Here is a 13,789-nt window from a genome sequence, read left to right as displayed (position 1 = left end):
AACTATAAATACACACAGACAGATCACGTTCCAGGCCTCAGTATCTGGATGCTTCACATCCAATTTACAGCCGATAGATTACAGGACACCCCAGGCTGCTCAGATGGTAATTAGTGTGTCCGAGTGCCCAGGCGACTCTTCCCAATGCCCTGAGAATCACCCTCCCCTGGGAAGGGCCTGCAAAATTCCTCCTCAGCATCTGAGAGCATGGCAGCCCATATCCCCAGGACATGAGGCAGGGAGAGGCAGCGGCTCCGGCAGCTGGGACACAGGCCATCCATGAGCTTGGGCACAGGGATTTTCTGCAAGGAAGGGGACTGAACAGATCCTGACGGAGCCACTTCTGCATTCGCAGCACGCGCACCATCATGCTCAACAAGGGGACGGTGCCACTATAGCAGAAATGTCGCCTTGTCATTTAGAATGCAAACGCTTACCAGCGAATGGGTGGATCGGTGGAGTTAATAAGCGCATGCATCACAAAAGGGAACAGCTTAAAACGCACAGAGCCCACAGACGCCATGTTCCAATTTAAAAATGAGAGAGAAAAATCCAATTTAAGCCCGGGAATAAAGATACCAACAGATGTACAGACTCCAAAACAAGGGAAGGCAGAAGCAGCATCTCATTTTCCATGCTAATTGGCATGTTACCTGTCTTTCAGTCCATAATTAACGTATACAGCTCGATTAGAGCGCCGGGGGCAGGTGGGGACTGAGGGCACGCTCCCAAGAGGGGAGCCAGGATGGCATGGAAAGAGCAGGTAATTCCCAGAATGATACAGGTGGGTTGCTGCATGCTATTTACATCTGCACCACAGAGGAACAATGGCGTTTGGGGGGAAGAGCCAGCCCTCCCCGCTCTGGATCCCAGAGGCTTGGCTGCTCAGCTGATGGGACATCCTGGGCAGCGCATGCTACACACTGGCATGTCCCTGGACCCGCCTTATTCTAAAAGACGGGAGGGGCATCTGGCAAGGTGTTCTCAGTGAGGGCCATGGGACTTTGCTACTCGCTCCTCCTGCACCCACTGGTCCACAACAGCCCAAATGCAGCGACAAGCTAGACCCCAGTCGCTGGGGCAGACTGAGGATTTGTCGTCCCCCCCATACCCTGGGGGTGGCACAGAGCCTGTCTGTAGTTGGCACAGTTTGGCTTCCTGGCTGAGCATGTGATTTTTAATGCCACTGGGAGGCTGGTATGACGGTAATTTTTCAGGGCACCTGCAGCTCTTGGAAAGGCGGATTTACCACCATTAGAATTTAAAATCAAGAGTATGCTGTAGCCTCTCACCCCTGGCAGAGCCAGGGTGTGGGAGATCCCTTTTGCTGCATGCTATTTACATCCTCACTGAGGAGGAACAACAGAGCTTGGGGGAAAGAGCCAGCCCTCCCCCAGACAGCCCTTCACTGCAGGCCACTGAAGGGCATCGCAAAGCTCCCGGCTTGCCTGGAGAGACTCCATTGACAGAGCAGCGAGCCATGGAGGGGGTAACGCCAATGCTGCAAGGAGAGCATGCAGAGATGCCAGCTGGGCAGCTGGCGCAGGCTAAGCCTGGGCTGGCCGTGGACACTCCAGCAGCAAGGCCGGAAAAGGCTGCCTTTGGGTTCCCAGAGAGAATGACTGCCCCAGGTCAGCATGTTAACTCCTTTGCACTGCCATGCTCCTGCACGGAGCCAGGTTCCGTGACAAGGGGACCAACGCCCCCACCTGGTCATTGTTCATTTAGCGAGGTGCCCAGCAGATCGAGGGACGTGATCGTTCCCCTCTATTCAGCATTGGTGAGGCCTCATCTGGAGTACTGTGTCCAGTTTTGGGCCCCACACTACAAGAAGGATGTGGAAAAATTGGAAAGCGTCCAGTGGAGGGCAACAAAAATGATTAGGGGACTGGAACACATGACTTAGGAGGAGAGGCTGAGGGAACTGGGATTGTTTAGGAGTAACAGCCGTCTTAGTCTGTATTCGCAAAAAGAAAAGGAGGACTTGTGGCACCTTAGAGACTAACCAATTTATTTGAGCATAAGCTTTCGTGAGCTACACTACATCGGAAGTGAGCTGTAGCTCACGAAAGCTTATGCTCAAATAAATTGGTTAGTCTCTAAGGTGCCACAAGTCCTCCTTTTCTTTTTGGGATTGTTTACTCTGCGGAAGAGAAGAATGAGGGGGGATTTGATAGCTGCTTTCAACTACTTGAAAGGGGGTTCCAAAGAGGATGGATCTAGACTGTTCTCAGTGGTAGCAGATGACAGAACGAGGAGTAATGGTCTCCAGTTGCAGTGGGGGAGGTTTCAGTTGCGTATTAGGAAAAACTTTTTCACCAGGAGGGTGGTGAAGCGCTGGAATGGGTTCCCTAGGGAGGTGGTGGAATCTCCTTCCTTTGAGGTTTTTAAGGTCAGGCTTGACCAAGCCCTGGCTGGGATGATTTAGTTGGGGATTGGTCCTGCTTTGAGCAGGGGGTTGGACTAGATACCTCCTGAGGTCCCTTCCGACCCTGATATTCTCTGATTTTATGAACTTTTCTCAGTGAAATCAAACCTCTGATAGGGCGATTGTTGGTTCCCATAGTAGCAGGGATTAAATATAACTTCCAGCGAGTGCCGCACTTCCTGGAACCATCCATTACCAGGGCTCAGAGCATCCCTCTTAACAGCGAATGACCAAACTTAGAGCCGCCACCCAATGCCAGCGCCTGATCCCCGACCTCGCTGCTGCACATCGGGGGCGGGGACCTGCCTGTGGGAAAGGACGGATATATTTAACCGCTGTTCCCAGGGGACAGCCAACAGGGCCTCCAGTCGCCTGGCACACGGGGGCGGGGCATCAGGTTAATGGTTATGACAGTGGGAAACCCGTTTCAATTAAAGCTGCCTTTGTAAAGGCACAGCACGCTCATGCCAATCACCAGCCAGGCACTTGGCTGAACTATAAATGGGGGAGATAATTGTACGCTGCAGACTCTTTCGGCTGCTCCCACCAGCCTGATCGGCAGCAGACCCGGCTCTGAAGCAGGGTGGTGTTAATTGCTGCCTGCAAGGAGGCCGGGTGACGCAGCAGCCCTGCTACTGGGGGCAGTGGGGGGGGAGGCAGTTCCACCTGAACACACAGCTCCCTCCAAAGCCTTAGGAACTTGAGCGGCCTGGAACACGCCATGCAGCTGATCTCCCCCAGGCCTGGGACCCATGGCCTGTGTTGGAGGCCACATGCCATGCAGGGACCTGTAGGCTGCTGGGAACATGCTGCCTTGTGCTGGGGCCTTGGCTCTTAACAAGGGGGCTGTCTCTCAAGGAGAGCTAAACGGAAAGGTCCTACGAGCACCTCTGACAGCCACGCTAACCAAGATAGGACCCAGCCCCCTGTGCTGGGTGTGTCTCCACACAGGGGAACATACCAGCCACCTGCCACAGTGACTTGCACCCTGCCAGGTATCTTGTGGGGCCTTGTGGCTAGAACACTCAGCTAGGACTCAGAAGATGTGGGTTCTGTTCCAAGCTCGGGTACTGGCCTGCTGGGGGATGTTGGGCAAGTCACTGCTGTGCTCTGTGCCTCAGTTTCCCCACCTGTGCAATGGGGATAATGATAGTGATGCACCGAGAGTTAGGAATCAGCATCGTACAGAGCTCTGCCCAGGTTCTCCTATGGCGTCCGTCACCCAGGTATCCCACTGAGGCACGTAAATAACATGACCAACCTCTGCCTGATCTGGTCCCTTCCCACTCCCCCTAGGCTGGAGAAGCTCCATTAGTCACCATGTGCCAGGTGTGACCGCAGGACACCACATGCTCCCAGCGGGAGCCAGCGAGGTTTGGGGTGGTTCTTGGCTCCTGCAGGGGTTTGCTCCCTGGCCCTGAACTAGTCCCCCAGAAAGGCCCCCACCTGCACGAACAAGTCCTACCTCACGACAGGCAGCGCGTCCATTATTCCCTGGGGTTGGTGCAGGGATGCTCCCAGAGCACAGGGCATCACTAAGGCCCCACATCATTCAGACAAGGACCTCGCCCCCGTGGCCTGGGGGGGAGCCTGTGCAGTGACAGGGGGAGGCTCTGGTGTGCCTACACAGCACTCCAGCCCAGCCGCCTCCTGGCCACTGTTACAGCCCTGCCGGCAACTACGAAAACTGAGCCAAACGAACCCACACAGCTTCAGCAGCTGCTGCCCCAGACCTCTGAGCCAAACTCTCCCCGGCCACCGCAGCACCCAGTGCTGGGCGAAGCCATTCTGGAAAGGAACGGTGGCTTTCTGCATGGAGAGGAAGTGCGGGGCTTGGGAGGAAGCACTGTCCCTTCCTGATTTCCATAAAATGGTAATTCAATTACAGAAAGCAAAGAGAATTCCGAAGTCTCACAGCCCCACTAATTGTCTCATTAAGGGCAGAAACGCAGGGAACACAATTACACCAGCCATCTGAATCATTAATGCCCCTGCGACAGCCGTGCAGGATTCCACTCAGACGTAGAAAGGCCCTAGCAGTGTTCTTGTGCTGGGGGAGCATCTTGCCACCCTAATTCATTTGCACACCACGCAGGGTTCAAACTTCCTTCCACCCAGCTGTGCACTGCAGTGGTGGGAAGTCCCTACGTTCCAGACAGTTTGCATAGGAGAGCTCTCCAGTCACTCGCGGGGAAGGAAGCCGCAGGACCACCATCGCAGCGGGAGTGCGCCGTCTCCCCAGCACATGGGCAGCGCTGATGAAGCTGGTGCTCTGGTGGGCGGTGTCCCGCGAATGGAGGAGGAGCATGGACCCACAGCGATTGATCCACAGTGAACTGGAGGACAGGAGAAAAGGAGGACTTGTGGCAAGTCCTTTTCTTTTTGCGAATACAGACTAGCACGACTGCTACTCTGGAGGACAGGAGGCAGCTGCAAAGGGGGCAAAGGAGCCGGGCACACAACACGCAGCTGCGCAGTGTTGAGACAGGGGCTGGAAAGCTGCAAGTTCGCCCACCAGCGTGGGCAGCAGGCATCACTGCTGCAACACACCACTGGCCGTCTCTGCAGCAGCTGCCACATCCAGTGCAGAACCCCACAACTGCTGTCTGACAGCACGTTCCATTTGTAGCTCTCAGGGCTTCACCAAGGCAGGCACGCATCATCACCCCCTTTCACGGCTGGGGAAACTGAGGCATAGAGGGGCAGTGACTTGCCCAGGGTCAAACAGTGAGTCAGTGGCAGTGCTGGGAATAGAACCCAGGTCCCAGAGTTCCAGGACAGTCCCTATCTGCTGGGCCTCTCGATCAACTTCACCAGCTGCAAAACATCTACTCCAAATCCTGCAGCACATGCACCATGCAACCTGGGCTCTGCAGCCACGGAGGAACTTAGAGCCACAGACCCGCCCTCTCCAGCTATTAAACGACACTAACAGGACATGGGTCCCCCCACTCCATCCTGCTGGAGCACAAAGGCCCTACCAGAGATTCCCTTCACTGTCACTGTCCGAGCCACAAAAGGATGCTCTCCATCTCAACCCCTGGAGCCTGCCCATGGAACAGCAGTGCAGAACTCCAGCGTACTGCCCCACTCCACCCCCTGCACAGTGGCAGCAGGAGGGGCCCTTAGTGCTGGTTCCGGTTCCTACTATCCTAGTAGCTCCGGGAGGCCCCAGCTGAGATCCGCTCGGCACAGCCCACCCGTGAGTGAGTGACGCAGAATCCCTGCCCCACGCTGCTCACAAGACAGGGGGGAAAGGCAGCGTTGTTATCCTCGCTGCACAGAAGGGGAGCTGAGGCCCAGAGAGAATCAGTGACATGCCCAAGGCCACCCCACATAGATCCCTGAGCTGCAGCCCAGTGCGCGAGCCAGCAGACCAGCCTTCTGTCCCTCGGGTTCCCGGAGCCTCTCAGAGTGGGGCGGGTCTCTAGCCACCTGCTCATTTCAGAGGCCCAGGGAAGGAGCGAGGAGGCCAGAGACAGCAGTGCGGGAGTTAGGAAGAAAGACCCTGCTCCTCTGTCAAGCGTCTCCTTTTCAAGGGCACAGATTGTTCTCCATCTCCCAGATAAAAGGACTAAAAGCAGATTAAGGCTGTAGATTTAAATCTATCCTGAAAATTTCTTCCTCTGGTAGATGGGAGAGCCAGAGTCGACAGAACGCTCCTGTCTGTGTGACGCCTGTCTATTTATTTATGCGCTTACTGAATTTTTCATAACTGAGTTAAGAACGATCAGTGTTCAGGGTTATCCTTTGTACACGGTTATCACCATAGAAACAAGAACAAGAGAGATAAACACAGCCCCACATTGTCTCCCATTGATGGAGCCAGGAGAACACAGCAGGGGAGGCGGGAAGCTCTGTGCACAGGAACTTGCACAATAATCAAGTACCCTGAAGTCAACAGCGTCGGAGAGGAAGAGCTGGTCCCATCCACAGGGACAAAGGGCGTGCGGCAGCCTCCTCTGGTTATTTGTACCTGCTGCCGCTACGCACCCTGCTAGTCCGTGAACACAGCCTGGCAGCTATTAATAAAGGCTCCACGGCATTTCGGAAGGGCTATATATCGGCCAAGTATTCGTTCAGAAATGGACCAGTAATAGGAGTTCTTAAAAAAAAAACCCACAACACTGTTCAGCGTTTTTGAAGGACCTACAGGAACAATAAAAACTGTCCCCTACCTTTCCATGCAGATCCTGCAACATTAGTGAAGGCAACAGGTCCCAAGCTGTCAGTGATGCTGGTGCACAAGCTAGGAAATGAACCAGTTTTATCAGGACAGGAACTGCTCTCTTCTAGCTTCTGGAAGAGGGATGCGCGCAAAACACACTGATGGTGTATCCGTAACTCACCAGGCAGCCCCCAGCCGATCAGAGCTCAGTGCGGAGGGAACTCCGTGGTCATCCTATCCACAGGCCGGTTTTATGGAACTGCTTCCCTCTGCCAATAGCCCTCCCCAGAAACTGGAGACTTAGTAACTGGGGGTGAGGGAGGCCTTGTACCTGTTGCAATAATTGGTCTACATATTTAGCCTCATTGTGAGCTCAGCTGCAAAGAGCGCATGAAAGTTCCTAAGACGTCACAATAACTTATAACAACACGTGTCGACGGGAAAAGGTACGAAAGGGCAAAAAACCCAAATTAGTCCAAACAAAACGGCCTCCAGATATAGCTCAAAGACTGAGTTACGTTAGAAATCAGTGAACCAAAACTGGGGTAGGAAACCAGGCTTAACTGGCAGACAACATAACAAGGGGATGGGCTGTTCCACCCATCACCCCTTTTCGGGTCCATACAGGGAGAGGCTTTGGGGGAAGCGATAGAAGAACAGAGGGAAGCTACTGGAATGAGTTCCACCATCCTGGCTGCCACCCCAACCATCTCCAGGGACCCTGGACCTTCTTCCTCCTGGTCCTGAGAGGTGGTCAGAGAGAGGGACCCAGCTGACATTGCCACCCCTACTGGCTCCGGCTCACCCCCAACCATCACGCGGGATAAAGCAGGATTAGACTTAGCAGCAGCCCCGGCCCATCTCAGCTAACTTCATCTCCCCAAAAGGACAGTTATCACTGGCTTCTACCATCTCAGAGACTGGTAAACTTTTCCTTCCACAAACTCCCTCTGGCGAAAGGGAAAGGGGAGGCTATAACAGGAAAACCTTTACTCAGCATTTTACTTTCCACTGGCTGTAGCTGTTTTTCCTGGTTTTCTGTGTCCTTAACAAAGGTTAACGGGACGCTCAGCGGTGCGTTTGCCACGGTGCGAAGCAGGCGGAGGTCTCTGCGCACCAAACCCAGAGCTCGTGTAACGCTGGGTAGTGACTGGGGTATGTCCGCCCCTTAGCCCAGACATTCCCTCAAACACAACAGAGCCGATCAGCAGCTCCTCCAGAGACTCCATGCTGTTTCTACAGCTGGTGCAGTCCACGGGCAGGAGTGCTGGTGTGAACGTGCCGGGTCGCCAGCCCTGCTCTGAGCAGGGGCACACGAGAGGTGGCTACGCCTGCCAGCCGCTGCCGTACACAAAGGGAGCGTCTACACCCCACACTCCTTTCGGCAGCGCCGAGCGCGGGTAGGGACTGGGTTACATTCGCCCACTGCTACTGCTAGGGCCCTGGGCTGGGATGCGGTGGAGCTGGGCAGGCCCGCGTCCCCCTGCCACCCTTACCCTTGGGTGGCCGACTCCCCACTTTAGGCCAGGAGGCCTGTGCTCCTTGACCCTCCCCCCCAGCACCCTAGACTGCCCGTTGGGTGCTCAACCTCTCTGGAGCCCCTAGACTGTGTGGGTGCTCCTCCCTATCTGAACCCCGAGACTGTGGGTTTGCTGGCTGCCTTAGCCCACAAGCTGAGGCTAAAGTCTGCTCCCTGCTCTGCCCCTCCCACAGGGCTAGAGCTATTGACTGGGTGTGTCTGCCAGCTGCCGGAGGCTTAGGCTACAGCCAGCTATCAGCCCAGCCCTGTGGGCTGGGGCCCCAGACTGTTAATTGGTGTCAGCCCCAGCTGAGAGGCTGGGGGCTAAAGACTACATCAGGCTCTGACCCGCCCACGGGTAGGGACAGGAGCCCCAGACTATTGTGGTGTTTGCCTCTGGTAGACGGGCCCAGAACCACAGACTGCGTACAGCTCGGCCCCGCAGACCACCGCCCCTGACAACAAGGCAGAGTGGCCTCCCTCCCCACTGGAGGGCGAGGGACCACTACCTATGGGTGCAAACAGCGATGTGGACAGGGAGAGTAAGGACACGCCTGAACCTTGTGGGAACGTACCTGGATAGGTCCCTAAAGGGCTCTGTACTCGCCCAACCAGGGCCTCCCACGTCTACTTGCTATCTTGAGCAGCAGTGTCCCACTGCCGGAGCATTTCCCCGCCGCAGTGAAAGCCTCCAGCAGTGGGGAAAGGCTCTGGCAGCAGGCAGGCAGTGGGGAACACCTAGCCCTACATGTCGCCACTATTGGTGCGCCGTGGAGAGAGCCTCTGGCACCCCCCAGCCAAGCTGCACTGGGGGAAATAGAACGGAAAGTCAGTTAGTGTAGATGGCCTCAGAGTCTGGTGATGGGAGCAGTGTGTCCTGAAGGAGAAGCTAATCGAACACCAGACTCTGCGTTGTAAGGAACCTGGGTGCTCAGCCCAGTCCCGCAATAGGCTGGAGACAGGCAGAGCCGTACAGCTTGGCTCCACTGTCTTCCTGCCTCTCTGGGTAACATCTGTGGGGCCACCTACCTAGTGCCATGGGGCCACCTACCTAGTGCCAGGCTGGGGGTTCCTAGCCTTGGGAGAGGTCTGGCTTCAGTCAGAAGAGGGGCATAGGGATGAGGACAAGTGACCCACACCAAAGTCAGACAGGAGATTCTGAATTATCCAGGTGGGAACGTAACATGCTCCCCACCAAAAATGTAAGGGGCACAAATCACCCTCTGTACCCGGCGGTGAGGAAAAGCCATCTCGTCACAGAGAGTTTGTCCAGCCAGCCATGTCCTCGGCCACAAGAACCTCAGGTCCAAGATGTATCCATGTGAGGCTGTCAGCCCAACAACTTGCAAACAGCAACACCACCCCCTCAAACACCTGCCCCACCCCCGGGACACCAAACACCTGTGAAGCCAGGAGCAGAGAAGGCTGGCAGAACAGGGCCCAGAGCTCCCGGCAGTGAGTCGCGAGCAGCTCAGACCCACTGCCTGATTTACAGAGGGCTTTTAGGACACAAGGGCCACAGCTGTTTTCCCAGCACTCCGCTGTCGCTATCGGCTAATACATTTCACATCCGTTCAGCTCACTGCTCAGTGAGGTTCAGGACCCAACTCTGGGAGGGCTGCAGCAGACACACCGGGAGACCACGGAGCGACCCCACTACCACTCAGACACTGCCTGAGCTGCTCCGAGAGCTGGCTGGAGAATAACTTGGTTGCATGGAGCCGGTGACGTCGGGGCACCCGAGAGGAGCAGACACCAGCGGGGCTTGGGCTACTCCACGCTGGCCTGGCTGGGCACCATAAGGGCATCCCTCACCTGGAAGGGAGCCCCAGTGCAGCATATTCCTTCCACAACGAGCCTGGGTCACGGGAAGCACCAAGGCACCGGGCGGAGAAGTGTGGAGGGATAAATAGAAGTGTGAATAAAACAAAGAGAAAGCTGAACTGGAGCCAGCTGTGTTGTCTTCCTCCTCCATCATGACTCAAAGGCTCAGCTGCCCATGCCACGTGGGATCTCCCTAGGGCCCGGCAGAGGGAAGAAAGCCAAGGTCTGTTTGCAGGCCAACAGCCAGGACTCCATGACTGCCTGCCAGTGACCCAGAGACCCCTCTCTGCACCCTGGCAGGAGGAAGGAGGATCTCCAGTGAGAGCAGAGATGTGCAAACAAGCACCGGGGTGTGCACGGCTGCAGTCCCAGCTGCTTACGTGGCCCCAGCGCCGGGATTCTGACAGCTCAGCACTCTCGCCTCAGCAGAGCCCGCAGACATGTCTGATTACGGCGCTCCAGCTCAATTAATCCCTCTGGAAGGCATAGGAAGTTGCAGAGTGATCATTAACTTCACACGCAATGAGAGAGACGCTCAACAAGAACTGACAGTGGGGGAAGCAGCTGTGATCTCGGGCCCCGTATCCTTCAGCAAGACGCACTGCGCCCTGAGACTCCATCTACCTGCCGAAAGAAGGGTGGGAGGGGAGGGAAGGCAGTTCCCAGAATCTGTCAGGGAGGAGGAGACCCGGGGAAGATGGCAAGTGGCTGCCAACAAGCCCTGCTGCGGCCAGGCGAGACTCATCACCCGAGAGATCTGTGAGAACGAAGAGGCAGAGCAGGCTTCAAGGGCTCTGTGCCGAGCGTGACGGGGAAAGGCGCCACCCCACCCGTAACAACGCAGCCCCTCCAGGAGGCAGCAAGCACCAATAAAGTCACGTTTTACTACTCGTCAGTGGCGCTTGGCTCCTTGAGTGCAGAAACAACCATCGTTCCAAGCACACGACTCGTGGCTGAGCTTTGCTGGGAGAGATGAAAGCGCCGGACACAAGGAAAGGAGACAGAGCTCCATGTGTATGGAACAGAGCAGAGTAGCTGGCTCAGGTACCGGGGCTGCCCGGGCCAGGGTTCAAACCTGGATCTCCCCCCACAGGAGGCAGCGAGCCATGAGAGGTAGAAGAAAACGGCTCTGTGCTGGAGATAAGTCAGGGTGGGGTACGGGGGGTCCCTAGAAACACTGGCCCAGTGTCAAAGCAGGCACTTGGGAAGAACCACCTCTCCGCCTAGAAGGGCGCCAGGCAGGTTTACACAGTGCAGGACACGCGGCCGAGACGCAGTAAGGCACCAGACTTGGGTTAAGTGCTGCTCGCTCCCCTGCACACAAAGGGCCAATGCTGGCAGAGCACCAGGGATGGAAGGTGCCTACAGCAGCATGGGGAGGGGAGACCCCAGAGGGAGAGCGCACTCTGTGCCCTCCCCGGCCTTAGGAGAAGCAGCCTCAGATCAGTTACAAAGGGAGCTGGGGCACTGGGATGGATAGACAGACTTAGGACCTTCCCCTGTTCCAAACACTTCTCACACTGTGGCATGGCAGGCCTCCCGTGCGGTGAAGGGAGACAGCAAGCCGTGCCCCCGCCGGGCACCACAGATCAAGGGCAGGCTGAGCCGCTGTCCACCCAGCAAGGGACCGACGCAGCATGGTCCCACGCCCGCAGACACAAGGCCGGCTCACCTGCTAGCAGGAAGGTGATCAGGCAGGTTTCCTTTGGCATGTACAGCTTGAGCCGAGAGCCGCTGAAGACGTACTCCACCACCGCCTCGGAGCGGCCGGCCCGCTGCAAGAAGGGCAGGAACTGCTTGGCCTTCTGGGTGTCCTGGGAGGGCAGGAAAGGAGAGAGGACATTAGAGACTGATGGTGGGAGGGGGAACCCACGTCCCCATAGGACAAGGCACAGAACCCTCACATCAGCCAGTCACACGACCTCTGGCCTAGGCTGGCAAAGGATCGAACCCCGAGCCTTGGCCTCCGAGCACAGGTCCCTGCTGCTCAGGCCAGAGGCTGAAGCTTGCTGGCAGGGGGCAGAGAGGCTGACGAACCTGAGGCCACCAGCCAGAGGGGACAGCAGCACTTGGCCCGTAGCGAGTCACCATTAACACGGGGCTTGGCCTGCCCAGTGCTGTACCTGGCTGGCTGGGAGACTCTCCCTGGGGAGCACTCCTGCCTCGCACAGCGCTGCCCGGGGCTGGGAGGTGGAGAGTCTGCCCCAGGGAGCCAAGCCCTGCTACCAGCCCCTGGCAGATGGCAGAGTCAGCCCCCGGCATGTGAGGTAACACGGCAGGCACATTTGTGCTAGGAGCTCCTCCAGCTCTCACAAGACACTTGGGCAGGGAAGGGGAGAGCTGAGTTTCCTGGCAGGGCAACAATCAGGTACTCCTGCCCTGCACCCCACAGGCACATGGCAGCAAGTCACGGGTGTGGTACTCGGCCCTGCTGGGGAACACGGTCACTCGTACGCCTAGCTGCATACAGGCTGCAAGCAGTGCTGTGGCCCAAGCTCCCTAGTGGGCAGCAGGGCCAGGGCCCACACCGCCCTGGCTAGGCACCAAATGCCACAAGGCCTTGCGCTACCCTGACCAGCCCCTTATCTCACTGACAGTGATTCGAGTCTCCAGCATGACCACCTCTCCTTCACCCACCCGGCAGCACAGCCAGTGGGGAACCGAGCTGACCTCGACATTGGGGTCTCCAAGGCCGTGTTTCCACGGACGCTTTCATGGGGTAGCTGCCCTTTGCCCTTCCCCCAGTCCCCGGCCTGGGACTCTTCTATTTGGATCCTTCCGGCTTGGCTTAAATCCCTTCCCAAGCGACACAAGCTGCATGGAGAAAGGGCAGCTCTTCCCCCGGACCGGGAGGGCTGGGACTACACTGCGGTAACTAACTGGTTCAAATGCACCCGAGTTTGTACGGAAAATCTTTCCTGCATAGACAAGGCCTGAATGCAGACTTGGAGCTGGGCTCCTGTAGCCTCCTTCCCCAGGTGATGAGGCTGCTCGGGTCAGGTCTCAAACTGCTCCGGCGAGCCAGGGCAATAGACCTGAGAAACACCCACGTGTCCTGCCAGCTGTGGGGCGGCATCTGGGCACAAGTGGCCGATGGTCCTGGGGGAGTCCCTGCCGAATTCAGCCCCAGGAGTCCAGGGCCCCTAGGGAAACCAGCTGCTCATGATCTGTGGAGCCCATTGAATGCTGGAAGTGCACTCAGGACTGAGTAGATACCAGTACTGTCTCAGTGTTTCCAGGTGCTCCCCCATCTGTCTGTCTCCACCTGTCATCTCATCTCATACTCCGATCAGGAGCTCTCTGGGACAGGGGCCGGCTTTTCATCCTGTGTTTGTACAGCGCCTAGCACAATACAGGCCTGGCTCATGGCTAGGCTCCCAGGTGCTACGCTAATACAAATAATCTCTAACAACGCTCAGTTATCTACCTGGCCCCACAGTCTGCGCACCTTGATCCAGACAGCTCCCCGTGACCTTGGCACAGTGCCTGGCCTTCCTCAAGGGAGGAGCTTGCGTCTCAGGACCTCTGTGCTGCGAGAACACGCTCTTCCTGTCAGGCTCAGAGCCACCCAAGGGTTCCCCTCCCCACCCATCACGCGAGATGCCCTGTTTCATTTGTTTAAGACACCGCAGCAAGAACGCAAGTGCCAAAATCCTCTGCGGCCCCCTGCCCCGACTAGCTAGCTTCCCGCCAGTCATACATTCGTATCTCTTTCCTGCCTAGGCAGGTCCATGCCTACTTCGAGCACTGGTGTGGGCGGATAGGAGGGACGCCAGCTGGCCCGGAACACCCAGCTCCAGCAACCTCTCACCCCCCGTTAAACATAACCCGGTGCTGACGCAGCCCCCAG

General features: G+C 56.9%; 1 protein-coding gene across 1 annotated transcript in view; it reads right to left on the bottom strand.

Annotated features, from left to right (window-relative positions):
* The window catches only part of SND1 (staphylococcal nuclease and tudor domain containing 1), a 494,703-nt gene that overhangs the window by 191,551 nt on the left and 289,363 nt on the right, over positions 1 to 13,789 (bottom strand). The window contains exon 15 of the mRNA XM_074942785.1: positions 11,612 to 11,753. Within this exon, the coding sequence (XP_074798886.1) occupies positions 11,612 to 11,753 (142 nt within the window). The remainder of the gene's footprint in view (positions 1 to 11,611; positions 11,754 to 13,789) is intronic.

The sequence above is a fragment of the Natator depressus genome, chromosome 1, assembly GCF_965152275.1.
Source record: "Natator depressus isolate rNatDep1 chromosome 1, rNatDep2.hap1, whole genome shotgun sequence".
NCBI classification, from domain to species: domain Eukaryota; kingdom Metazoa; phylum Chordata; order Testudines; family Cheloniidae; genus Natator; species Natator depressus.
This window is presented reverse-complemented; position numbering and strand designations above follow the sequence as displayed.